This window comes from Didymella exigua, assembly GCF_010094145.1.
Source record: "Didymella exigua CBS 183.55 unplaced genomic scaffold M421scaffold_19, whole genome shotgun sequence".
In the NCBI taxonomy this organism is placed as follows: Eukaryota; Fungi; Ascomycota; class Dothideomycetes; order Pleosporales; family Didymellaceae; genus Didymella; species Didymella exigua.
Window position 1 is genome coordinate 108,814 of NW_022984793.1, and position 23,105 is coordinate 131,918.

Genomic DNA, 23,105 nt, shown 5'->3' on the forward strand with positions numbered 1-23,105 from the left:
GTGATGAGATGGAAGTACCAATAGCTAATAGACCATCTAGAGTCTCCTCAAGACGCATTTCACTCTACGAGTGCAATGTCTTTCACCAATATGTATGCTTCAATTAAAACGAGTGTCGCCTCCGAAGAGATAGCCTCACCATCATCATCAATCGACTCAACGCGGAAAACAACCTCAGCTTCTCCAGTATTAGAAAGATCAGAAACACAATGTCTGCCAACAACAGTCATCCCGACCCGCGTAGCACCATAGGTCTAGCTGGGTATCCGAGTACCGGAGCGTTCTCACACCTCCCCATCCGCACGACAATCACGGGCGACGCCATAGTCCCGCATCCTAACGCGAACAAGATCTTTCTGCGCAACCTGCCAGGTCACTGCTATACGCTCCCTAAAGTGTCGCTGAACTTTACCCTCGTCGAGATCGTCGTGCTTTTGCCCAACTGGTTCAAAAACAAGGCCATCGCCATGCGCTTCATAAGTAACCATCTCACCGCTAACGTCCACTTCGCGATCTTCGAAGAGCATCGCGAGTGCAACTTCAAGGACGACCATGAACGTGAGAAGGCAAAGAAGACGATCACGGACGAGTATCGCAAGACGATGCGCAGTTATCCACGGAATATGGGCTGGACAAAGGCAAAGCATACGGCACCGCTTGGATGGAACCCTACACTCATCGCCATGGACGGCTTTGTACCTGAAGATGCTCACATTGAAGAGTATCGTCGACCACCATCCATTCCTCTGCGTGATCTTATGATCGGTGTTAAGAAGCTTCCAGAAGACACCAAAGCTGGCGACCTGACACGCTGTGTGCAGTTCGCGCTAGGGCGCACTGAAGATTTCATGTTCCCAGATGATCTGTCTCAGATCCTGGAGCACATCGGTCGCACCCAGATCACCTTGGCGCATACCGATCGTCCGATCGTTCGTGCTTATGTTGACCACATGCGGAAGGAATCCGACGCCAAGCGTTCACCACCCGATCGCAGCGTTGGGCCAAGTGTAGAAGAGCGAATAGCCTGTGAAGAGGCTCGTTGGGAGGCTCGAGAGGCGGCGGAACAGATGCAGGTGCAGCGGACTGCTGCCAAGGCCGTACAGCAACATCTGCAGCCGCCACCACAGATCATGACGACCACACCTGATGGACATGCCAAGTATCAGCCACAGTCTGCTGCAATCGACCGATCTAGCGGGGAGATGGAAGCTCTGCTATACCAATATGTCCATGAGGGCTTCCAGGTACCGACAACTCCAGCAAGCCCGCCCACCCCGTATCATCCGCGTTGTCTACTTCGTGAGTGTGTTGAAGGCCACGTTGCCTTCGATGGTAGTCCGCTCGCACGGGCTGCCCGGTTCGCCCAGCAGCCTGATCAGATTAGCACGGAGTGGTATGTGGAGAATGTGGCTTTGCTCGTTCAGTTGCTCGATGCAGCTCCTCACATTGAAGTAGGCATCTGAAGATGCATAGGATGAGATCTGACATGGAGCCGGAGGTGCGATAGAAATGCGCTTTGTATTCAATCGTATTGTTGAGATTTTTGACCAGTCCTGAAATACTGAAAAGCAGAAAGTTAGATCGTAGTGACGACCGTCGGGCCTGAACCTGATGTCTTCGCACCCGGCCTTTCCATCATGTAGCCTTAGTGTGGCTCAAATGTGCAGGTCGTATGATGTGGATCAAATAGCTAATGGCGATGCCGAGAATGCGGGTGTAGGATCAATATTATCATCACTTGACGTAAGCAGTGTCTCCGTGCTTCCTGCCCTTTGCCCCGAGTTTGCCGTTGTGGTAAATGAGTCAAAGCGATCGCGGGCTAGTGGTGGAACCGAAATGGAGCCTTGCAGCTTCATTAAAGCAGGCGAAATCACTACGCCGTATCGCTCACCGAGAATATCGCGAAAATAAGAGTGGTCGAAAGCTTCGAGCCTGCCATAGGCAGCAGCAGCTCGCGGTGTCCACGAGTTGTGTTCCGCACTGTTCCTCTGCGTAGGTTCTTGTCCAACGAAGCGCTGGAGATAGTTCAGGAGAACACTCTCAAAGAACGCTCCGTATATGGTGTTCGTCAAAGGAATGCCATATATGAGCATGAGTCCAATCAGATCTTGCAGAAATGGGACATATAGGGTATGAAGGTCCATGGTGAGTGCGTGATCCATCGCCGATCGCAGATTCGTAAGCATTGACTCAACAGGCTTGTAGAGACCACAGCCATAGAACTGCTTCATGAACTCGCCGAGCTGCGCTGCAGAGAGCTTCTCTAACGGACATGGCTCAGGTGAGTCCCCATCCTTGCTCTCCTCGTGAGTGGCCAGTTGGCTCTTGATGGCCTCGTGCTCACGCATGTCTATGCAGACATCGCCAAGACCGCGTGCGACATCGCGAAGTACATCATCTTTGAAGCTCCGCGGAACTTCGTTTGTCGAGGCATCGCAGACAGACTTTATGAAGGCCACAGCGTATGTGAGATTAGATCGCATCAGCCTTGAGAGCTCTAGTTTTAGATATTGATAGCCCGTCGTATCGGCCGAGTATTCGAGCTTGAGAAGAGATCGCAAGATGAAAATGTCATCATGGTATAGGTCTGAGGTAGCTGCCAGCCTCTCACGAACTCGATCTAGCATCCACTTCTGCACTTCGCCAGAGGTTTTATTGCAGTCCCGGGGTATCTGTGGGTCAATGCTACCGAATGCAGCTTGCCCAGATTTCATGAACTGGGCTATTGTGGAGTGGCTAGGGATGTTATCAAGTCTATGCGGGGTAAGCAAGTGCGATCACAAAATGGATCTTTACCCACGTTGTCTGTTTGTTCTCAACTTTCACGCCCGCCTTGATCTCCTTCATACGCCCTTCTCTCTGGTGACATGTCGTCATCGTGCTATTGGCTCGCTTGGACTCTCGCTTGCCGGTAGCGCTGCAATCGGGTGACTTGCCGAACACGGTCAGAACAATTTCGAGGTTGGTGTACGCTTCTTTTGACCCTATACGAACAGAACTGCACTGGAAGTTTTCAGTTGAAAGCTAGCTTTGAAGAATTGGGAGGGTCGTTACGAATCCGCTCTGCCGGAAAAGAGGCGTAAATAACAGCGGTCAAAAAGAACAAGACGCGATGCCGGCCCACTGCCGAATTTAGCGCTAATCAGCCGCCGCACGCTGCACTGCTACAGGAGCGCTGACCGAACGTCATGCAGCATCGCCAAGCTTCCTTTACACACATCCCACTCCGTCTTTGGAACCCGCCAATTTTTGAACGAAGGGTACAGTACCACTGCTCGATGAACTCCGCAGTTTCGCGGAGTACTCGGTCTATTTCACAAATTTGCACAAGTGGTGATTGTACTGGTAACAGAGAATAGACGTCGATTGTGAAGAAGTGGCTGATACCTCCCGCATGTGTGACTGCTGGCGGGATGAAAGATCCGAAACTTGATACACAGAGGCTTGGCTATGCACCACGGTATCCGAAAGAGAGACGCTGTCAACACGTGGGCTGATGAGAGATTGTGGGAGCCACTTGGAACAACAGCGTCCTGCAAGCCCATCGTGGAGCCTGTGGTGTCATTGTGAACAATGCCGCGTTCGCTACGACGTAGGATCGTGGAACGTTCTCCCAAAGTGTAGCGACCTGATTAAGTTGTTCCGAAGAAGTCGAAGATAAATTGCTCCGTTCATCGAAAACGTGCTGCAAATTCGAGGCGCAGTTGACAGCTGCGTTGCGGTGCATGGAGATGACATGGATGGGACGCATATCTGTTCAGAAATCAGTCGCAGGATGGTCCCGAAGACCAGGGCAAGCGAGCAAGGCGGGTATGTCCGACAAACATCAAACGCTCCACTCAACCTCAGCGTCTCTTTCCCAGGTTCTCTATTCGTCTGGCTCGTTCACTAAGTCAACCAGACTCGTTCTCTTTTCTATTCTTTCCCAGAATGCGCCACCTCGGTTTCTGTTTCCTGTCTCGTCGCTACATGTTGCAAGCCAGGCGCCCGTCTTCGCACCCTCATTTGTATCCACCACAATCCATTGTTCAGTCGTCTTCAGCACAGCGAACGAGGTACTCGTGAACCACGTCTGCCAGGTGACACCAGACTTCCCGAATGTTGACGTCGAGGTGAAACGTGAGGCAATGCGCTGTCCTGCATGCCCCTCCGCTACTGGCAGGGCTCGCATGTGCATCAAAGTGTCTCTGCAGAAAGGCTGCGAAAAGTACCTGCTACGATTTGTTTGGGCCTCATGCTGACACAATGCTCTCGATTTCTATGCCGAGTATTGCCTTACCTTTCACAAGTATTGACGCAATCATATCTGGCTCCGGTGAGTTCATCATTTTGCCAAGAACTCCTTCGTGGAGAAAATGTGCGGCGGCAGAATGACTATCCGTCGAGCTGGTCAATACTATTGTGGCCGTCTAATCCAATGATGATCCGAGAAGGTGCGTTACCAGAGAGCTGCCTAAGAAGTTGGTTGTGTACAGGATGTCCAGGCCTTCTTTGGTCTCTATTCAACTCCCGGTGGGGCGGTGCGTCGATCCCAGCGTTGTGCACCAGCATGTCGATCTGCGTCCCATCTTCCGTACGCTTGAGAGGTCGCCGAAATCGAGGATGATACAGCTCACCATCGCTTTGCTTCTTTCCATCGCACTGAACGATGATATGATCGGCCGCTGCTGCCCCGCGATCAGCATTGCGGCAGGCGAGGAGGACAGCAGCGCCCTGCTTTGCAAGAGCAACTGCAATCGATGGACCAATACCGCTATTAGCACCAGCGATGATAGCTGTTTGACCGGTGAGATAGCTAGTTGGTATTCGCTGGCTCGTACATACGTGCCAGAGTTAGGCTGAGGAGCGAATTTGCGAGAGATGTTGTGCCCACAATAGGCATCATGAACAAGCACCTGTACGAACAGATTCCGCGTTCATTTGTCAAAGCTCTGTGTAGTTCTTATAATTCAGCAAAAGGAGTATGCATTTGTTGGTGGTCAAGTCATTAGATGCTTGGTTATGACATCATCACTCCAATTCGCACCAACTCCGCGACACGCCTCGGCACAATGAGCCCATCAGATCAACCTGCCAACTGGGGCGCACTGTGCTCCTCGAGGAATAGCGCGCTTTCTGAAACAATCACTACGCATCCACAGAGTGTCTTGCCCTGTGCTTATCTCATGTTATGTCTGACAGATGCGGTGTCTCTAAATGCTGTAAGTTGCTGCACAACACACGCTTTCCGCTGCAGTGTCACGGGAAGCCAGGACAAGTCTTTCGTGCGAAAGGCAGCATCAGGGAAACTAACTGAAAGTCTAAGACAAGAAATCGAATTGCAAGCGCTAAAAGAGTACATACTCTAATTACTTGTAGCTCCGAGGAAAGTTTAAACGCTAATAAAAAGAAAGAAAAAGCAAAAAAGGTATTAGCTGAGACTGGTTTCGATCCAGTGTCCTCCGGGTTATGAGCCCGGCGCGCTTCCGCTGCGCCACTCAGCTCTTCCTGTTTTAGATGAGTCCATTTTCAGTTCGAACACTTGTATCGTGAGTGAGCATACCCGAGCATTCCCCATGACTCTTTCTATCACGACGTTGCCCATCTGCCCCACTCACTCGTACGATCTTCGAAGTTGTGGTGGGAGCAATGATTGCGACTTCCCCATCTCTCGCGTGCGGGGCCAGAGATAATGGGATCTCGCCGCCGCGAAATTTGACCGTTGCGTTGGGCTACGCCAAAAACTGCGAAAAGGCATCTACAGGAAGTAGACAATTCGATGAAGAAGCACTAGGGACTCACGCCGAGGATGATTGAGAATGTTTGCTGCGAGCAGTTCAAGGTGCATGGGAACAACTAGCGTATTTAGAGAGCGCGCTAGAACGCGTCGACGCGCCGAAACTCCATTTGCTCGCCGTCACCGCCGTTCTTTGCTTTCGCATAGCGTATACCCACGAATCGATGAGTAGTTACTCAGCAGGCATTTCTTCTTCCTTCGATCCTGCCCTTCTTTACTCCGAGTACGACCAACCACAAGACGCGCCTAATTCCATCTCCCACTCTGACGATATCGAGGCATTGCAAGCGTGCATAGAAGAAGATAAGGTCAAGAAGTATCAAGGGGGCGTGGTCATACAGCACCGCGCTTGGAAGCTTGCAGACATCTTCAAAAGCGAAGGAGAGCACAGCTTTGGTACTTCATACGCAATACTGCGCAACCATCCGTGCTGATCTCCTCAGACACGCCCTTGAAGCATCAGACTCAGCGACCCATACAGCACATACGTACTGAAACATCGATCGACGGACGACTGGTCCCATCCTCGCCTCCAACTTTCGCCATGCCTCCCATCTCATCGCCAGTCGCGTACCCGCCGAGCTCCTCGATGCCTCAGGTTTCGACACCAAAGAAGAGGAAGTGGTCTATCGATGCACGCAGCCCACTCAAAGATGTGTCGAGCAAGCAGGTCGCTCGCACAGTTGGTGCTTTCCTGGACGATTCAGATGACGAAGAGGACATTGCTGCGTTGAAAGAGCATTCGCTGAAGAGAATAGCAGTCAATAGTATCAGGGAGCTGCCTTCAGCGCCAGGAGAGGTCGCAAACTACACACCACCTGCGAGCCAGGACGAGATCGCCGATGCAGAAGATGTACCTGTCGAAGCGCTCGACGAGTATTTCGAGTCGAGACCACAAATCAAGCGTTTGCCGCTGCACAGCGCACCTACGTCTGCGCGACCCATGACGGGCACGATAGCACGAAATGCTGCTGGAAAGTCAATCAACATATTGAAGAGGGCAAGAAAGGAGGCAATGTCTTTCGAAGAGCTGATCGCTGCGAGATCTGAGGCTGTGGTGGGCAAGGCAAGAACAAGCTACTATGGCATTGACATTCACTCGTTGATGGATGAGGCCAGAGCAGAGGACACAGCGAGGTTAGCTAGCCGAGCGCAAGCATTCGAGAATCTTGCCCATCAGTCGATCGAGCAACCAGCGAACGCTAGCGGCAAAAGTGATCGCACACTGATGTGGACGGAGAAGTACCGGGCGAAGAAATTCACAGACCTGGTTGGAGACGAGCGTACACATCGATCGGTACTACGATGGCTGAAGGCCTGGGATCCCATCGTCTTCCCTGGTGCTGTCAAAGTCAAGCTAAAGAGCGCGAAGAAAGACTTCAACGAGGACGAGCAGAGACATCGCAAAATATTGCTTTTGACTGGACCACCAGGCCTGGGCAAGACTACATTAGCTCACGTATGTGCACGACAAGCTGGGTACGAGGTCCAAGAGATCAACGCATCAGACGAGCGAAGCCGAGACATTGTTAAAGGCCGCATTCGAGACATGGTCGGAACTGAAAACGTCCGTGGTATCAGCTCAAATACTGCAAATGGCAAAGTACGCAAAGCTGGCAAGCCAGTCTGCGTAGTGATTGACGAAGTCGATGGTGTGGTTGGTGGTAGCAGCAGCGGTGGTGGCGGCGAAGGCGGCTTCATCAAGGCGCTCATTGATTTGATCAATCTTGATGAGAAGAACTCGGACATGGTTGGCCAGCAAGTGTCCACATCTTCCAAGAAGAGAAAGGGCGACAGGTTCAGACTGCTGAGACCGCTCATCCTAATCTGCAATGATCTATACCACCCTTCACTGAAGCCGTTGCGACAATCGTCCTTCTCCGAGATTGTGCGCATCCGTCAGCCTGCGATGAACATGGTCGTTACTCGCATGCAGGACGTCTTTACTAAGGAGGGCTTTCAGTGCGACTCCGATGGCGTGCGTCGCCTCTGCGAAGCGACATGGGGCGTCAGCACCAAGAAGGAGGGTGGCACAGGCAGTGGCACCGGCGAAGGTGACATCCGTGGAGTCATGGTCATGGCTGAGTGGGTCGCTGGGCGGCTGAAGTCCTCACACGATTTCAGGTCGAAGGAGAGGCCGCACTTGACAAAGAAGTGGATTGAGGACAACATTACCAACGACCTGAAGCACGGTGGTGGAGCAGCTCGTAGTTTGGGACGAGGCGGAGCAAAGGATGTTGTGGATCGAGTGTTTAGAGAGGGAGCTGGATTTCCCAAGCAAGCTGAGGGCACAGATACGCGGACTGCGGCCGCTCGAGCAAAGACGGGAGTCGTTGGTGTCGCAGAAGGAGCGAAGCGGCGAGCAATGGACCGTCTTAGGGAGATGGTTGATACCAATGGTGACTGCGACCGCATTGTGTCAGGTAAGCTTATACTTCATCTACTCTGACAGACGGATCCTGACAATGTCTAGATTGCTTTACGGCTTATCCTGAGAAGCCTTTCCAGGATGACACGCTGCTCAGCAAACCGACTGCCGCCTACGAATGGCTCCACTTCCACGATATCCTCTCCTCTGCCGTCCACCGCTCGCAAGAATGGGAACTGTTCCCGTACTTGTCACAGTCAATTCTTGCCTTCCACCACCTCTTCGCCTCCCCTCACCGCGAAGGCTCGATGGTCTCGGCAGATCCAGACGCACAAACACTGCTTTACTCAGGTCCAGGCGCAAGCTTTGCAGCAGCCGAGACACAAAAAGCCAGTCGAGCACAGCTAATGGGCCTGCAATCGTCGCTGAGCGTGCCTCTGACGAGGCTGTTCAGAAGTCCAGAGGAGATGGTCACAGAACTCATACCCTACACACTTCGCATGCTGTCGCCAGACGTAAAGCCTGTGATCGTCAACACTGGTCCAGCCGGCTCAAGGTCTAGCGCTACAGCTGCCGTGCGCAAGTCGTCTGAGAAGGCGCTCGTCAAGAAGGCGGTCGAAGCTATGGCAGCAACAGGCGTGCGCTTCGAGCGCAGCAGAGTCGAGATAGAAGACTCCGTGAACCGCACCGGCGGCTTTGTGTTCCGCATGGAGCCCGCTCTCGATATACTGGCTTCTTTCGAAACCCTTGCTGACAAGAAAGAAGACAAAGTCCGCTACGCAGTCCGCAGCGTCTTGGAAATGGAGTGGAAGAAAGAGTCTGCGCGCATCGACATGGAGAACCGCAAGCGGCGAGGCGGGCGAGAGCATGAGGAAGTCGTGGTGCAGGAAGCGACGGAAGAAGATAGTGCGAAGAAGCTGGCTGAAGCTAACAAGAAGGCGATCAAGCGCGACTTCTTCGGCAGAGTCATTAAGGAGAAGCCGCTCGTTGAGGGTGAGATCAGGAAGAAGACGAAGCCGGAGGGTGACGAGGACCGCATTTGGGTCAGCTTTCACGAAGGGTTCAGCAACGCGGTGAGGAAACCGATCACGATTGATGACTTGTTCAGAGGACTGTAGGTCGCACGTTACGTTTAGCCTGTCCGAAATAATCCAGTTTCAGCACATACACAAATTCCGCTGTCGGCGATGGCCTTTCTCACGATTAAATTGAACATTACTGAGTCTTATTAGTACATCATGAGTAACATATTCCACCACCGAGCCGGCCAACCCACCGAGCCGGCCAACCCACTGAGCCGGCTATTTTTCCTTGGCACGACCAACTTTCTCCTTATCACGTAATATCTTAACAACACCACGCGATGGTCTTTCAAGAAGAAGGTAGAGTTGATCTTGTCCTTCACGCCTATACACTTGGTCAATTTAAGAGCCTGCGACGCGCTGCTGCAGCTTTTAACGTTAAACACCAGAGGCTCTCTGATCGACTCCACGGAATCACCTCTTAAGCTCAAACACGACTAAACTGCTAGAAGCTTACAGCAACTAAAGAGCGAACAATTGTCTAATAAATACTTTACCTTGACATGTGAGGATTCGCGCCCCAGCTGTGCGAGGTGGCAGATATGGCTGATGAAGTGCTTAGTGTACGTGGTGGTGAGCCTGTTCGCAAACACTACCGTAGGCTGAGAGGTTCGTGACGCGTTCAGCTAAGCTCAAGATGGCGTTTAATTAAGCAAAAGATTGTTAGAGAATACTGCAGGAGGATCTAGAAATAATTGGCACGTGGTTTACCTAAGGCAGAAGAAGGCCGAGGCAGAAAAAGAGGCAGAAAAAGAGCGCAAGAAACAAGAGCGCAAGAAACAAGAGCGCAAGAAACAAGAGCGCAACGCAGCAAAACTATACAATTGCCTCAGCTAGGTAAGCGCGAAGTATCAAATAAGCCTCAGAAGAAGCCTCAGAAGCCTTAGAGGCATGCTGCGTGCGCGCGGAGTGGTGTTATAGTAGAGGTGCCTGCACCTGCACCTCGCACTCACACCACCCGCAGCGGCCGCGTTGCTGCACAAAATTATTAATTTAAAACTAGAAACATTATCGCATAGGTCTACAGATGCCTCTACCAAAAACATACTTATCAATTATTATTGTGGGTGGCTCTATAGCATAATTTTTGTAGTGTTGAGATGTGCCGAATTCGTGCATTGGCCCGGTGCGTGCATTAACCCGGTGGACACGGTAGCAGGACTAGGCACAACGCGCGAACATGCAAAAAGGATACAGAAACATCTTCTAAATCTGATGCAAGCATAACATAGGAAGGTTCACTATTTAATAGCAATAATATTGAGATTTGAAATTGTTGAGTTCATCGTGCCAAGGAAAAGTGGTTGGTTCGGTGGGTTGGCCGGCTCGGTGGTGGAATACGTTATACGTTCGCAATAAATCGGTAGCTAGCGATGAGATCTATGAAGGAATCACCAGACTGTTGAGTAATTCAAATCTAGGATATTTGAAGAAGACAGTCGCATGTTCGGACGACGGAGGCCCAAGGTTCCCCCAATGCCAAGCGGTTGGGTACTCCCATTCGATGGTGACTAGGGTCGACAGTCGGTCCTCTGGAATATCAAATAGCGCATATCTTGTCATCATGCCTCTGTTTTCTGGCACTTGTCGAGGCCTTACCATCCCCTTATACCGCCCCTGATTGAATACACCCGGGACCCAAAGCAAGGTGCAAGAAGTGTTCGACGTTGCTCTTCGCTAGCAGCGCTTAGGAAGATGTACTGATCAGTTTGTTCGTACGAGGGTTACTGGATTGCGCGTGAGCGGGGTATGCCGAGCGACGGAGGGTGTATGACGAAACCGGGCAAGTTTTGATACGGCCGCTAGTTGATGAGCATACAGGGATAGGAGTGAGTGATATACGTAATTTATAAAGCGAAGAGGCACTGAACCCTTTCAAACGGAAACTTTCGTGCCTATAGAGAATTAGACTTTGTGGGTGTATATGTGGGCACTAGGGACCGCACTTCACGGATCATGAGCAAGGCTCAACCTTGACTATTGATCTGTAGCGGCTGTTGCAGGAATTGAGGTCGAGGATGATTCCTGGTGCTGATATCCACTCAAGACGTGAATGAGTGTTAGTCAGAAACGATACAGCCGTTGGGCAATCCAAAATGGACAAATATCTCGACGTTCTGAGGTGCCAGTAGGTAGATTCACAAGGTCCACTTCGAATGGCTCATCAGACGTGAAGTGCGTAACAACTGCTCATGCGTGATAAGCTAGCTTAGAATCTTTTAACAATACAGTGCAAGTACCTGATTACGTTTGAAGGCGTGCAGCAGTCGTGTTAGACTCTTCTCGCCAGAGAGGCGACGTGCGAGACCCCGCAAGCCTGGAACCTGAGGGGCAGGGTAGCAGTGCAAGTGTAGTGCCGAAGAACGCCCGCATGCAGGGCAATCGAGGCGCCTGAACTTGATTGAGATCTTCAGACCCTTGCAGTTCCCTATCGCCGAGGAAAAGATGCCTCGTTTGGTATGTCGGTTAAGAGGAAGTGTCGACTCGAGTCCTGAGAGGTGTGCCAGAATTGTTGCAACCACAGAATGAAGGGGGCGCTTTCATCATACCGACTAAGATGGGCGCTACAAGCCACTAAATCGGCCATGTGCACGTCCTCACGGCAAGAGACCGTAGCGGGCCCCAGACACCAGACTACAACCAGCTAGAGTTGAGCACCCCGATAGCCGCAATGCGGGGTGATTTTAAGTCTGCCCAGGTGGTGAAGCTCGGCGAACTTGCCATTGGTAGACCACCACGCGTCGAGCTAGTATCACCATTCTGAAGCGAGCCCGTTAATTCGGTGTTGTGTTAGTTGGCCTTTTTGACCGATTCGACTGGTTTGACGCGGTCGATGAACCGCGGGCTTGGTTTGCCACCTGCACATTTCCTGTTACCTAGTTTGAAGGCCCCCAAGCTATGTGGAGACTAACTACAGATGAGGCGGCACGCATACTTAAGATGTCACGCTGCCAGCTGTTGTGCATAAACCCGAGCGCACCTGTTCTTTCGAATCGTACAATAAGAGAAATACAATATCAAGATGGGTCTCCAGAACAAGTTAGCCGATGGTATCGATGAGGTAGATATTATCATCGCTGGTGGTACGTAACGTGACCCCTACATGCCTCATTAACATCAGACACCAATTGAGTATCTTAGGTGGCACAGCAGGCTGCATCATAGCCGGTCGACTGGCGGAGGCACACCCTGACCTCTCTGTCCTGGTGATCGAAGGTGGTGCCAATAACAAAGATGTTGCCAGCGTTGTGTACCCAGCCTTCTACCTGCAGAACCTTCTGCCGACACAGAAGACTGCACTATTCTACAAGGGAAATAAGTCGAAGCAGCTTGCAGACCGCGAGCCAATCGTACCATGTGGTGGTACTCTCGGTGGCGGCTCGTCCATTAACTTCATGATGTACACAAGAGCGCAGCGCGAAGACTTTGACTCATGGAAGGCAGAGGGCTGGTCAGCTGATGAGATGCTCGAGCAAATGAAGAAGCTGGAGACATACCATGGGCCTGGCGAAAAGGCACACCACGGCTACAACGGCCCTATTAACGTCTCAGATGGTGGCTACCGAGGAAAGACGGCCGAGGATGAGTTCATTAGAGCTGCTGGAGAGGTGGGATATCCCGAGATCGAAGATCTACAAAACCTTGACACCAACAACGGCATCCAAAGGTGGCAACGATATGTTTCTCCCGAGGGAAGGCGTCAGGACACAGCCCACAGGTACATCCATCCCAAGCTGGAGGACAATCAGCACAAAAACCTGCACATCCTTGTTGAATCCAAAGTAGTACGCGTGCTCTTCGACGATGACAAGAAGGCCATTGGGGTTGAATACACACCGAACCCAGAGTTCCAGGCAGTTATCGGGCTCACTGCTCACCCAGTACAGACGGTAAAAGCTCGCAAGCTTGTCGTCGTGACTTGTGGTGCGTGTGGTACACCACCAGTCCTCGAACGCTCGGGTCTTGGTGATAAGTTGATCCTCGAGAGAGCTGGCGTCCCAGTCGTCGAGGAACTGCCTGGTGTCGGCAAGGACTACCAAGATCACCACCTCCTACTCTACCCCTACAGAACAAACCTTGACCCAGATCAGACCCTCGATGGGATCTTGAGCGGGCGTATGGACGCGACCGAGATGGTGAAAAATAATGACAAGATGCTCGGATGGAACGCTATCGACATCTCATCGAAGCTTCGCCCAACCGAGGAGGAAGTCGATGCCCTTGGCCCAGAGTTCAGAACGGCGTGGGATCGCGACTTCAAGAATGCACCAAATCGGCCATTGATGCTGTGTGGTCTTGTGTCGTGGTGAGTACCCTCAATCGAAATTCCCAAGTCTAATTGATTGACATGTCACAGCTTCCTTGGTGACCCATCCTCCGTGCCCGAGGGTCGGTACGTCACGACCGGTACTTACACAGCCTACCCGTACTCGCGCGGGCACATGCATATTACTGGCAAAGGTATCGAGGACCCTCTGGACTTCGATGTTGGCTACTTTAATGACAAGGACGACATCGATATGAAGAAGCAGCTCTGGGCGTACAAGATGCAGCGTGAGATTCTGCGACGCGCGAAGTTCTACCGTGGTGAATTGGCTGCTGGTCATCCCAAGTTCCCCGAGGGTTCGAAGGTTGCTTGCGCTGAGATCGAGGAGCCATTGTCGAATGTGCAGAACCTCGTCTACTCGCAAGAAGACGATGCCGCTATTGAGCAGTGGCTGCGTGAAAATGTCAACACCACGTGGCACTCATTGGGCACATGCAAGATGGCACCAAGGGAGCAGGATGGTGTTGTTGATGCCAGGCTGAATGTCCATGGTGTGACTGGCCTCAAGATTGCGGATTTGAGTGTCCCCCCGGAGAACGTGGGAGCAAATACCAACAACACCGCAATGGTGATTGGTGAAAAGGCTGCAGAGATTATTCTTGCCGAGCTAAGCTCTGCTGGCACTCCGTGAGCGCTTCTATATAGAGCTCAAGATATTTTGCATTCTCGAGCCCGCGTACATGCCAAGTATGAAGCGAGTTCAATGTCTTTCACATGACGCCACTTGCCTGATTTGGGTCACAAATCCTCACTTGACTGTTTTATTGTAGGCGGATGCATCTTGAGGGTATTATAGCATGCTACTACAACATTCGACCGGTAGGGCGTTGCTCAAAATCTAAACTTCGAACACGTACTGGTACCGTATCACACATTGCCGCGAAGCAACAAGGCGCCGTTCAAGAGCTTCGAACTAGTTACTTCGCTGATAGAGTATCGGCCTCAAGTCAGCTCATCTTCCACACACACAATACGGTCTCAGATGCTTTGCTGTCTGCCCTTTCCCCCAGGCCGCGACAACACTGCTCGACCGCTGCGCAGCTTTGCCTTCAACCGCCGTCACCTTACTGCCTCAGACTCAGTGAGCAATCTTCTTTACACATCTTTTGCATATCAGATACCTTCCATCAATCACCTACAGGTCTCGTAGTCTGATTGGTAAAACGTCTGAGCTTGTTCCACCTGCGGAGAATGCTCAGCATAAGCGTTTAATTTAGAAATAGTCTATAGTTAACTTATTTGAAGCTGGAAGTCTGGAGAAAATAGTAAATATAAAAGCGTCTATGAATCGAACATAACGGGAAATTGACCCTAGTTTATAAAATAGCTATTTCCAGGTTAAAAACAGATTGAAAACATTTTAATAAATCACATTTCAAACGAATTATATCCGTTGGAAGATATGATTTTGAGTAGTGCCAGGTAATCCTTTTGCTCCAGCTGAGGTCGTTTGCAAATTGTTGTGGTGAAGGCCACGGATGCCATACCTATTTGCTTTTTGCATCACTCGATGATTGTTGTCTCTTTGCCACGTTTTGACCACTCATGCATTTACGATAGAAGTCTGCTATGAGACTGCTGGTAGTCAATCGAGATCAAGGCGTTTCCTACTTAATCACTTCATCAAACAGAAAGGGCACGTGGTCTAATGGTAAGACGCCCAGCTACGGCAACCATGGGACGGATCCTGCTGCGCCGGATCTATTGCTTCGGGATTGCTAAGCGTTTACGGTGGTAGATTTTGGGTTCGGTCCTTGCCGTATTCAATTCAATTGTGCTGTCTATTTGTCAACGTTGTTTGTAACAGCCAAAAAGGAGGCAAAATTTCCATACATTAGTACCTCAAAGTAGGCCTGTTAAGTAGGCCTCTTCTGCCCGTGACATTGTTAATGCTAGGCACATGACTAGAGACGGGATGAGCACGCAAATACGCAACCGCAGCCTTTTTGCACTCTAGATCCCTATTAATAAGAGCAAATGTCTTATGTAAACGGATTATGGTGATTTTATTAGAAGTTACGAAGTCGGCGGTGCGTCTAGAGCTTATAAAAGTGCGAGGCTCGGCGGCCACCTTTCGGGCATGGAGTGAGCGTGCTTACAGGTCTGCGCTGATGGAAAAATCCATACACGAATTGAAGACACGTAAGCTCCTGAATCATCGCGCAAGACGTCGTACATGTTCCGGGAAAGGAGGAAGAGGTACGCTCGATGAAGCGTAGAAAAGGTGCGTCCGCCCGCCCCTTCCGGTCGTCGTCTGCACAACGACTGAATCGTCGCCTTTGTGTTTGGATATTCCTACGGTCTATATGTAGTTTGAGATTGGGTATAATGGAGAGGAGAGATGTGGCAACCTGCAGATGCATATCTGGCACAGCCACAGCGCGTCTAACGAACCGTACAGCAGACGGTACTTCAGTCTGTAGTAAAGTCACGTAATTGGTACGGTTGAACTTTACTGTGCTACCGCGTAATTAGAGGAGCAATAGTACTACTGACAGTAGACAGGTAAAGGAATGTAACTAGAATATGTAGAGAAACTTGCGACAGGGAGCTGGGTAGGTCAGGACTCAGGGATAGACTTGACCGAGCTTCACCGAGGACTTACCTTCATCCCCTCTCCAGTCCAATTAGATAGAGGCTTGGCTGGATCTTACTTTGTCAGGGAATTCACTATCTATAGTTGTAACCACGTGGCTTAGATCGCATGATATCCTATTGTAGCAGGTACTGCTGGTGGGTAAGTGCGCTTACCGGAGAGCTGAGAGCTTCTGTAACAGAACAACACACAACACGACAACAGATAGCAATACAATCATTGATCACAGTCTCCGACTGACACTGCTCACGCAGTTATAATAGTACTGTAACTGCAGTAAAATTACTTTACTTTAAACTGTTGCTACGTAATAGCACTAAGAAGAGTCCGTCCGTAATCGTCACGATTGGCAACCGTCGTTACCGTTACGGTCTGTTGGACACGCTGCACAGCCACACCAATCTAAAGCGCTTACAACGCATCATGCGTCCAGTACCGATCTGATGTGTCTGCCTAGTCCTCAGCTTAAGCAAGATCAATCCAGTATAATCCATCCCTTAATACCCCATTTCCCATATTCCATCATCATTTTCAGCACCTAGAGATGTCGCATTCATTCGGCCCCGAACATCCCTTCAAGGCTGCCACAACAGCCGAAAAGATTTTCGGCTGCATAATTGGCTCAGCCCTAGGGGATACGATCGGTCTCTACACCGAGTTCTTGTCCGAGTCCAGATGTGAAATAGCATATCCTACCCGAGAGTTCACCCTCTTGGAACCACGGACGGAGCCGTACCCAGATGCCCACCGCCTGCAATTCGAGCCCTGCGGATGAACGGACGATACCGACCAGGCTCTTCTAATCCTACTTGTATTCTTGCACAATCGCACGAAGAACGCCGAATCCGATCTGGCGCAGGACTTCGCGGAGCGATTGAAGATCTGGGTAGACAGAGGCCTTCCTGCGCTTGATCGCCCTGCCTTCGACATTGGCGTCAATGTTGGAGCTGTTTCAGGAAGCAAACAATTCCTGCAGGACCCTTTTAAGTGCGCTACCGGCCGATGGATCAAGGGGGGTCGCGTAGCAGCGCCGAATGGAAGCCTCATGCGCACGCATCCTGTCGGTGTCATTGGGGTCAATTTGACTGAAGAGCAGACATGGCGTCTCAGCGTCGACGTAGGGCGGACGATGCATGTGGATCCTAGATGTGTTGTGGCATGCTGCATCTCTGTTGGTTTGATACGTCAGTTGTTGTGCGGCCAGACCCAGACCGAGCAAGATATGGACGCGGCGGTTGAGCGCGCATATAAGTGGGTGCGAAAGCAGTACGACATCATGAACCCGGATCCGTCTGCTGGTTTGACTGAGAGCCAGATCAGAAAGCACTTGGACCGTCAAGAGTTCGCGATGCACGTGTATGCACAAACACTAGAAACATTGCAGCTGGACGATCAGATGAAGATGGGCTACGTATACAAGTGCCTCGGATCAGTCATACTAGCACTTCGACTCGTAATAAGACGTATCTTAAGGATATCTATAGCTGTAGGTATGATAGAAGAGGCCGAACTTTTCGAAAATTCCATCGTTCAACTCATCATGGAGGGTGACGACGCTGACACCAACGGAGCGGCTACTGGTGCGCTTCTTGGTGCATATCTCGGATATGCAAACTCACCATTGCATTGGAGATCAGGCTTGGCGCACAAACAGAGGCTGATGACCAAGGTTGAGCGACTGACCGTTGCGGCAGGGGTCGGTCATGGAACGTTGCTGAGCGAGAGGGACGAGGCACCTGACGGCCGCAAGAAGCTTCAAAAGAAGCGTATCTGACCGATAGCATCTAGTCGACAGGGAGAAGCACTTTGAAGTGCTCGTTGTGTCGCATTGAAATCTCGCGTTGTGTACGTATATACGTTTACATCGCACTGCGTCGTGTTTGGTACAGGTTATGCTCCCAGGATAGCTTTGTTAGCTTGCGCAACCACATTGACCTCCTTGATGATCTCAGCCCAGTTATAAGGGAAGTATGCATACTGGTCGGTTGAACGGTCTGTATAGAACAGGCTGTGAAACGCATCCCTGTCAAGTCCCAAAATGGTACTGGTGTCCCTCTGAATGATGTTGGTAGCGTTGCTGGCCCCATGGATAATGATCGAAGACTTTGATGCATACTTCCCGTTACCGTTCCTGATGCCAATGTCCGGAATATTCTCGTAAGCGGTCTGGTCGGCCTCGAACAGGATAACGGCGTCCGCAACATCGAAGTAGGATAGTTCGGTGGCTGCGCCCGCATTGAACAAGACCTCGCCACCCGTGGCGGTCGTCAATGCCGTCTTGGCGTGGGCCGTCAGATCAGTCATGTAGCTGAGGCAATTGCCTCCATCCTCGCCTGGTGCTTCATCGATGAAGATGCTGTCGATGTGAATATCTGGATTGATCGTGCTCCATCCGGCGCACCCCTTGGTAGCCCAGTTGGCGTACGTTGTGATGTTCGCCTTGACATCCGCTGCTGGTGCAGTGCAGAAACAGATATCTGTGTCGGACATACCGCAGTCCCACCTGTTTGCAGTGTGTACGTAACCCATTGTCTGGATGTTGGGTATTTCGTTCAATGACGCGATAGCCTCGACATAGTCCTTATTCGGGCACCCGTTCGCATCTGAGTCGGGCCCAGTCGAAGGGTTGATGACCGCCGTGAATGTGACGTCGGGATACTGCGCCGCTGCCGAGGTCAACGGTTCCCAAGAATTGTTGATAGGATAAACGTAGAGAGGAAAGAGGAAGTTCGCGTATTGTACCATGATGGCGTCAGGTATCTCATCCGACACTAAGTGCAAAATGTTGATGAAAGATGATATCCAGTAACAATGGTGAGTGTGCACATATAAAGGTAAGCAGATTCTGGGTCTAGAACGGCTGTGTGGAGTATCAATACCGTATCCGGCTGGCTTTGCCCGTGCCGTACGACTTTTCCGATGGCTAGTGGCAGATTGCCGATCGATGATTTTAGTTCGAGTTTTTCCAGGTCTTCCATAATTACACCAAGTAGGTAAAAGCGAATGCCAGGCCGGCTGCTTCGCGACGTCTCGGGTCATCAAAATAAGACGCGGACAGACTATCGGCGGCCAGACATGCTGCCACTCGATAAAAAGCGGCTCAGGTCTTCAAGAACAAGGGTGTGACACTTCCGGCACTAGCCACCACGCAGTAAGACCGAGCCGACATCCGAGCAAAGTCTCCGTTCAGGTCTAGTACCTGCACCTTACCTGAAGCTCTGTGTGAGCATATTAGGGCTGCGTGACGCAACTACGGCTTTGTGGTAAATACTAATCTGCAGCCTGAAAAAGCCGCTTGTGCGGTGGTGGGCTGACTTCAGCGCCTTCCAGCGTGCCGTGCCGCGGACCGAGCCGTCTTCATCATCCCCATAACATTCTTCCGTCAGGAGACGAACTCTGTAGGTTGCGGAATTCTGCGAGAAGGCCTCAGCGGCGGTTCGAGCCAAGACTTGTTCGCTTTGAGATCGCTGCCTTGAGGGGCGAAAAGTGACACTTTTGTTGATCCAGCCGCTCGGGGTTCTCGGGCCTATGGCGACGACTAAGAGACCTTGTTCATAAGGGTGCAAAACCAGGCTGAAGAAAAGACGACGCTAAGGTGCATTTGGTCCTCCCGTAGCGCTGGCTGCGAGAAAAATTGGCGACTAGGTAAAGTCGAGTCTTCCAGCATATAGGACCTACCTACTATCGACCTACTTCCCATAATTTGCACGAGGATTGTGAGTTGACACGGCTTTTAGCAACTACAGGTATGCGGACAGAAATCATTGCAAAGGAAAGCGCCCAGGCAATTATTGTTCAATTCTAGGCTCGCGACTTAGCCCCAAGACGTCACAAGGACCTAGCAGATACAAGAGGCGTACATCGTCGCATCTCGCTACGTTGATGTAGTGTTGTCGCAATATGTACAGTTTCTAAAGATCTCGTCTGCTTGCGGAACTACCGGCGAACGAAAGGTGCCCAGTATCTTCCGACACGTGTAGACCGAGTGAGTACTTCTTCAGTCTGCTGGCTGTCTACTTTTGTGAGTGGCGCTTGCGTAGACACAGCTCGGATGGGGAGATTCAACAGATTTGCCGTCACGGTACGTGTAATTGTCTGCCCGGTAAAAATGGTTGTGGTGATGCCTCGCTCAAGGACGCTGTACACGGTACTAGTAAGGGTGAAGGTGGTAGGGACAAGATTCGTCGAATAGACCGTAATCGGCTGCAGCACGATCGAAGTGGTGGCCGCCAATGTGCTGGTTATCACGGAAATCTGTGTCGCGAAGATTGTCCGTGTGGTGAGAGCCTCCACTGTCTGATAATCGGTAAAAGATCGTAAGATGGTTGATGTCGACACCTGAGGGGCAACAATAGTGCATGTGACTTCCTGGGTGGTCGTGAACCAGACAAGGGAAGCAGAGTAAATTGTAGTCGTGTCATGGACAGTAGCAGTAGTCTGCGATACCTGCAAAGACGTCTGTATAGCTGTAATGGTGCGAATCTGTGGTGCCTGAGACGGTGTTAGCGGTGCGTGGCAGAAAGACAGGGAAATTGTGTGCAGAGATGAAGATCATGAATAAGACAAACGAATCTGGAGTAGCATTTCAAAGTTTGTGGAGGATCTTTGTATACCACACGAGAGCAGAGCATGCAATGGCTAGAAAATTGGTGGCTGAGCAGGGAACCAAAGGAGTACGTACATACCTCAGTGACTGTAGGGCCAATGTATGCGGTCGACGTGAAAGATACAGTCGCCTGGGGGAACGTAGTAGTCACAAAGACTGTGCTGATACTTGTCTGTTGTGGCAAAGTGCGCGTGACGTAAAAGTTGATCGTTTCTCGCTCTGTCAGGACAGCAGTTATGGTCCGGAAAAGGGTAAGCGAAACAGTCTGCTCGAGAGTAATACCGGGTAAGAACGCCGTAGTGGTCACTAGCGCGCCAGGAAGGAGTAATGTCGTCGTGATAGTTCGAATCTGTACAGCTTCAGTCTGTGCGTCGGCATTGGCCCAGGGGACTGTAGGTACTGCAGTGGCGTCCCAGGCAGCAGGGACGGTGGCGGTTTCTACGAGACTGAGGGTCCGCGTGATGAACTGTGTACTAACGGGAAGCACAGATGTACTCGTAACAGTTGATGCCGGCAAAGTGATAGTTTGGTAGGCCGTAAGAATCGATGGCGGAGGGATGAGTGTGCTGTATATCATTGTGCCTGGCAGCGATGATGTATCAGAAATTGTCTGTACAAATGTAGATATTAGGGGCGGTAGCACTAATGTACTTGTGAGCGTGGGGGCTGGCAAGGAAGATGTGATCGTCTGGCTCTGCGTCGATGTGATGTAGGAGGCGCGTAGAGAGTAGGTTGTTGTGAATAGTACCGATTCTGTAGCTGAAGGTTAGTTGAACCGACTCTGAAACTATATGCAGAGCTAGTAGCCGAAGGCATGCTCGCGTTTCTCAGGAGCTAGCTTTGAAGAGTAGGACTCACGGGTAACGAACTGTGTCGTAGTCTCGTGGACATAGTCTGTATCAGTACGCACGACGTACTCGGTGCTTCGCTTGAAGCTGGTGATTGTGACTTGCGGCAACAAAAGCGTGGTAGTGGTCACAATCGGCAAGCATACCGTGCTCAACTGAGTATTTGGTGGCTGGAAAGGGATGGCCGGCTGAGGAACGTAAATGGTGCTGACTAAGACGACCGTAATGGGCGACGGCACATATATCGTATTGTAGTTCACAATCGTTGTTGGCTGCAGAATCGTGTTCAACTCCAAAATTGTGCTGAAAATGTTGCTGTAAACCGTCACAGTAGCCGGCGGTGTAGGCGGCAGCGTGATGCTAGGTTCCGCGCTGAGGCTTGGAAGTGGTGCAGCAGTCGACTGGGTAGTCGGAGCCGGAAGCGGTACATAAATTGTATGCGCAATTGTTGTCGTTGCAGAACTTGTTGTAGTCTCGCGGAAAACGCTAGTCTCTGTAACAGTACTGTAATCTGTCGAAGTCTCATAGATATAATCTGGCACCTCGTTAGCTTTCCATTAACCCAAGCATCCCGTCTTGAAGGCTTCCTGGTGCGAAATGCTTCTTTTAAGCAACGACATGAACATCATTTGGGTCAGTCGCAGAGATCGAAGATATGATGTGACTGGACTTCTAAAGGTGTTGCTTCTGCCACACTGAAGAGCCGCGGATAGGTTGCCGCAAGGATTGAGGAAACTCACTTGTCACGTTGAAAGCGGCCGGCTGAAATAGCGTAAGAGTGGTTGGGCGGATCATAAGTGTCGTGCTTGTTACAGTCGATCCAGCATTTACATAGATCGACGATGTGGTAGTGAAGCTGACAAATTGCGTACTTGTGCTGAAGATGACCGCGGTTTCGACTCGAGTCTGAGTGGCGAAATTCGTAGTTGGAATACTCTCAACGACCGTAAGGTATTGTTGGATAGTGGAAACCTCCGATACAGTCGTGGGAACTTGTAGGGTCCTGGAAAAGGATCAGTCATCATAAACGACATCCAATGACGTCTTCTTGAGATGGAGGAGTATCAGCGTTACGAACTTACACTGTCGCAGGTGGTAATGTGATCTCAATTGTGTCTGGGGTATTCCTCGTCACCGTGGGGCCGGTAATGTACGATGTCTCGACTAGTGTTCCTTGATACACGGTTGACAGAAGTGTCTCGAGGTAGGCGAACTCGGTCAGAGTTGTAGTGGAGAATCTGTAACAGAGCGTCAGTATCTCGAATGAGCGGACTGGGTACCTGAACTATGCGCATGGTATGACTTCTGGATGCAGTGAGCCTTGCATTGAAGCAGAGGCCTGTCAAGTCGTAGGTGTGTTCCTTGGAAATAACATCCTCCCGGTAGGTCGCTGCGTTCCAGACCAGAGGAGGTTTCGAACAAGTCCAATATGCGTCGTACGGTCCTCTGGAGGTGTCCGAAAATTTCTTGTGCATCCGAAAGGGTGTGGTCTCTGTAATGGC

The 23,105-nt window shown here is 51.0% G+C and overlaps 8 protein-coding genes and 1 non-coding gene across 9 annotated transcripts; 5 read left to right on the plus strand and 4 right to left on the minus strand.

The window, feature by feature from the left end:
- Window positions 1-209: 209 nt before the first annotated feature.
- On the plus strand, window positions 210-1,463 carry M421DRAFT_66351 (uncharacterized protein; the record flags this gene model as incomplete). Its single annotated transcript, XM_033596317.1, has 1 exon — window positions 210-1,463. One exon carries the CDS (start codon window positions 210-212, stop codon window positions 1,461-1,463), a length of 1,254 nt encoding a protein of 417 aa, XP_033447175.1.
- A 1,982-nt stretch (window positions 1,464-3,445) lies between these two features.
- On the plus strand, window positions 3,446-4,292 carry M421DRAFT_186994 (uncharacterized protein). Its single transcript, XM_033587949.1, has one exon. The coding sequence runs from the start codon at window positions 3,726-3,728 to the stop codon at window positions 4,239-4,241; it is 516 nt and encodes a 171-aa protein (XP_033447176.1). The 5' UTR covers window positions 3,446-3,725; the 3' UTR covers window positions 4,242-4,292.
- A 15-nt stretch (window positions 4,293-4,307) lies between these two features.
- On the minus strand, window positions 4,308-5,101 carry M421DRAFT_187001 (uncharacterized protein). The gene is made up of 2 exons (XM_033587951.1): window positions 4,825-5,101; window positions 4,308-4,775 (listed from the first exon to the last, which is right to left on the minus strand). Exons 1-2 carry the CDS (start codon window positions 4,883-4,885, stop codon window positions 4,375-4,377), a joined length of 462 nt encoding a protein of 153 aa, XP_033447177.1. The 5' UTR covers window positions 4,886-5,101; the 3' UTR covers window positions 4,308-4,374.
- A 310-nt stretch (window positions 5,102-5,411) lies between these two features.
- Window positions 5,412-5,483, minus strand: M421DRAFT_t89. The gene has a single exon. It is a non-coding gene; the product is annotated as a tRNA-Met (tRNA).
- A 199-nt stretch (window positions 5,484-5,682) lies between these two features.
- M421DRAFT_422165 (chromosome transmission fidelity protein 18) lies at window positions 5,683-9,329 on the plus strand. The gene is made up of 3 exons (XM_033593076.1): window positions 5,683-6,172; window positions 6,220-8,199; window positions 8,250-9,329. Exons 1-3 carry the CDS (start codon window positions 5,941-5,943, stop codon window positions 9,260-9,262), a joined length of 3,225 nt encoding a protein of 1,074 aa, XP_033447178.1. The 5' UTR covers window positions 5,683-5,940; the 3' UTR covers window positions 9,263-9,329.
- Window positions 9,330-12,248: 2,919 nt separating this feature from the next.
- M421DRAFT_66578 (GMC oxidoreductase) lies at window positions 12,249-14,184 on the plus strand (the record flags this gene model as incomplete). The annotated part of the gene is made up of 3 exons (XM_033596334.1): window positions 12,249-12,309; window positions 12,368-13,532; window positions 13,584-14,184. The coding sequence occupies 3 exons, from the start codon at window positions 12,249-12,251 to the stop codon at window positions 14,182-14,184; spliced, it is 1,827 nt and encodes a 608-aa protein (XP_033447179.1).
- A 2,509-nt stretch (window positions 14,185-16,693) lies between these two features.
- On the plus strand, window positions 16,694-17,992 carry M421DRAFT_394585 (ADP-ribosylglycohydrolase; the record flags this gene model as incomplete). The annotated part of the gene is made up of 2 exons (XM_033590069.1): window positions 16,694-16,881; window positions 17,044-17,992. 2 exons carry the CDS (start codon window positions 16,694-16,696, stop codon window positions 17,921-17,923), a joined length of 1,068 nt encoding a protein of 355 aa, XP_033447180.1. The 3' UTR covers window positions 17,924-17,992.
- Window positions 17,993-18,039: 47 nt separating this feature from the next.
- On the minus strand, window positions 18,040-18,894 carry M421DRAFT_66523 (uncharacterized protein; the record flags this gene model as incomplete). The annotated part of the gene is made up of 1 exon (XM_033596330.1): window positions 18,040-18,894. The coding sequence occupies one exon, from the start codon at window positions 18,892-18,894 to the stop codon at window positions 18,040-18,042; it is 855 nt and encodes a 284-aa protein (XP_033447181.1).
- Window positions 18,895-20,566: 1,672 nt separating this feature from the next.
- Window positions 20,567-21,332, minus strand: M421DRAFT_6496 (uncharacterized protein; the record flags this gene model as incomplete). Its single annotated transcript, XM_033596208.1, has 2 exons — window positions 20,567-20,640; window positions 20,831-21,332. The coding sequence occupies 2 exons, from the start codon at window positions 21,330-21,332 to the stop codon at window positions 20,567-20,569; spliced, it is 576 nt and encodes a 191-aa protein (XP_033447182.1).
- Between the last annotated feature and the right edge of the window lie 1,773 nt (window positions 21,333-23,105).

Bases quoted from the DNA above. Each gene is read 5' to 3' on its own strand.
- M421DRAFT_186994 (XM_033587949.1), top strand. From the start codon at position 3,726: ATGGAGATGACATGGATGGGACGCATATCTGTTCAGAAATCAGTCGCA.
- M421DRAFT_422165 (XM_033593076.1), top strand. From the start codon at position 5,941: ATGAGTAGTTACTCAGCAGGCATTTCTTCTTCCTTCGATCCTGCCCTT. The intron at 6,173-6,219 runs GTACTTCATACG...TGATCTCCTCAG, and splicing joins CGAAGGAGAGCACAGCTTTG to ACACGCCCTTGAAGCATCAG. The intron at 8,200-8,249 runs GTAAGCTTATAC...GACAATGTCTAG, and splicing joins CTGCGACCGCATTGTGTCAG to ATTGCTTTACGGCTTATCCT.
- M421DRAFT_187001 (XM_033587951.1), bottom strand. From the start codon at position 4,885: ATGATGCCTATTGTGGGCACAACATCTCTCGCAAATTCGCTCCTCAGC. The intron at 4,776-4,824 runs GTATGTACGAGC...CCGGTCAAACAG, and splicing joins CCTCAGCCTAACTCTGGCAC to CTATCATCGCTGGTGCTAAT.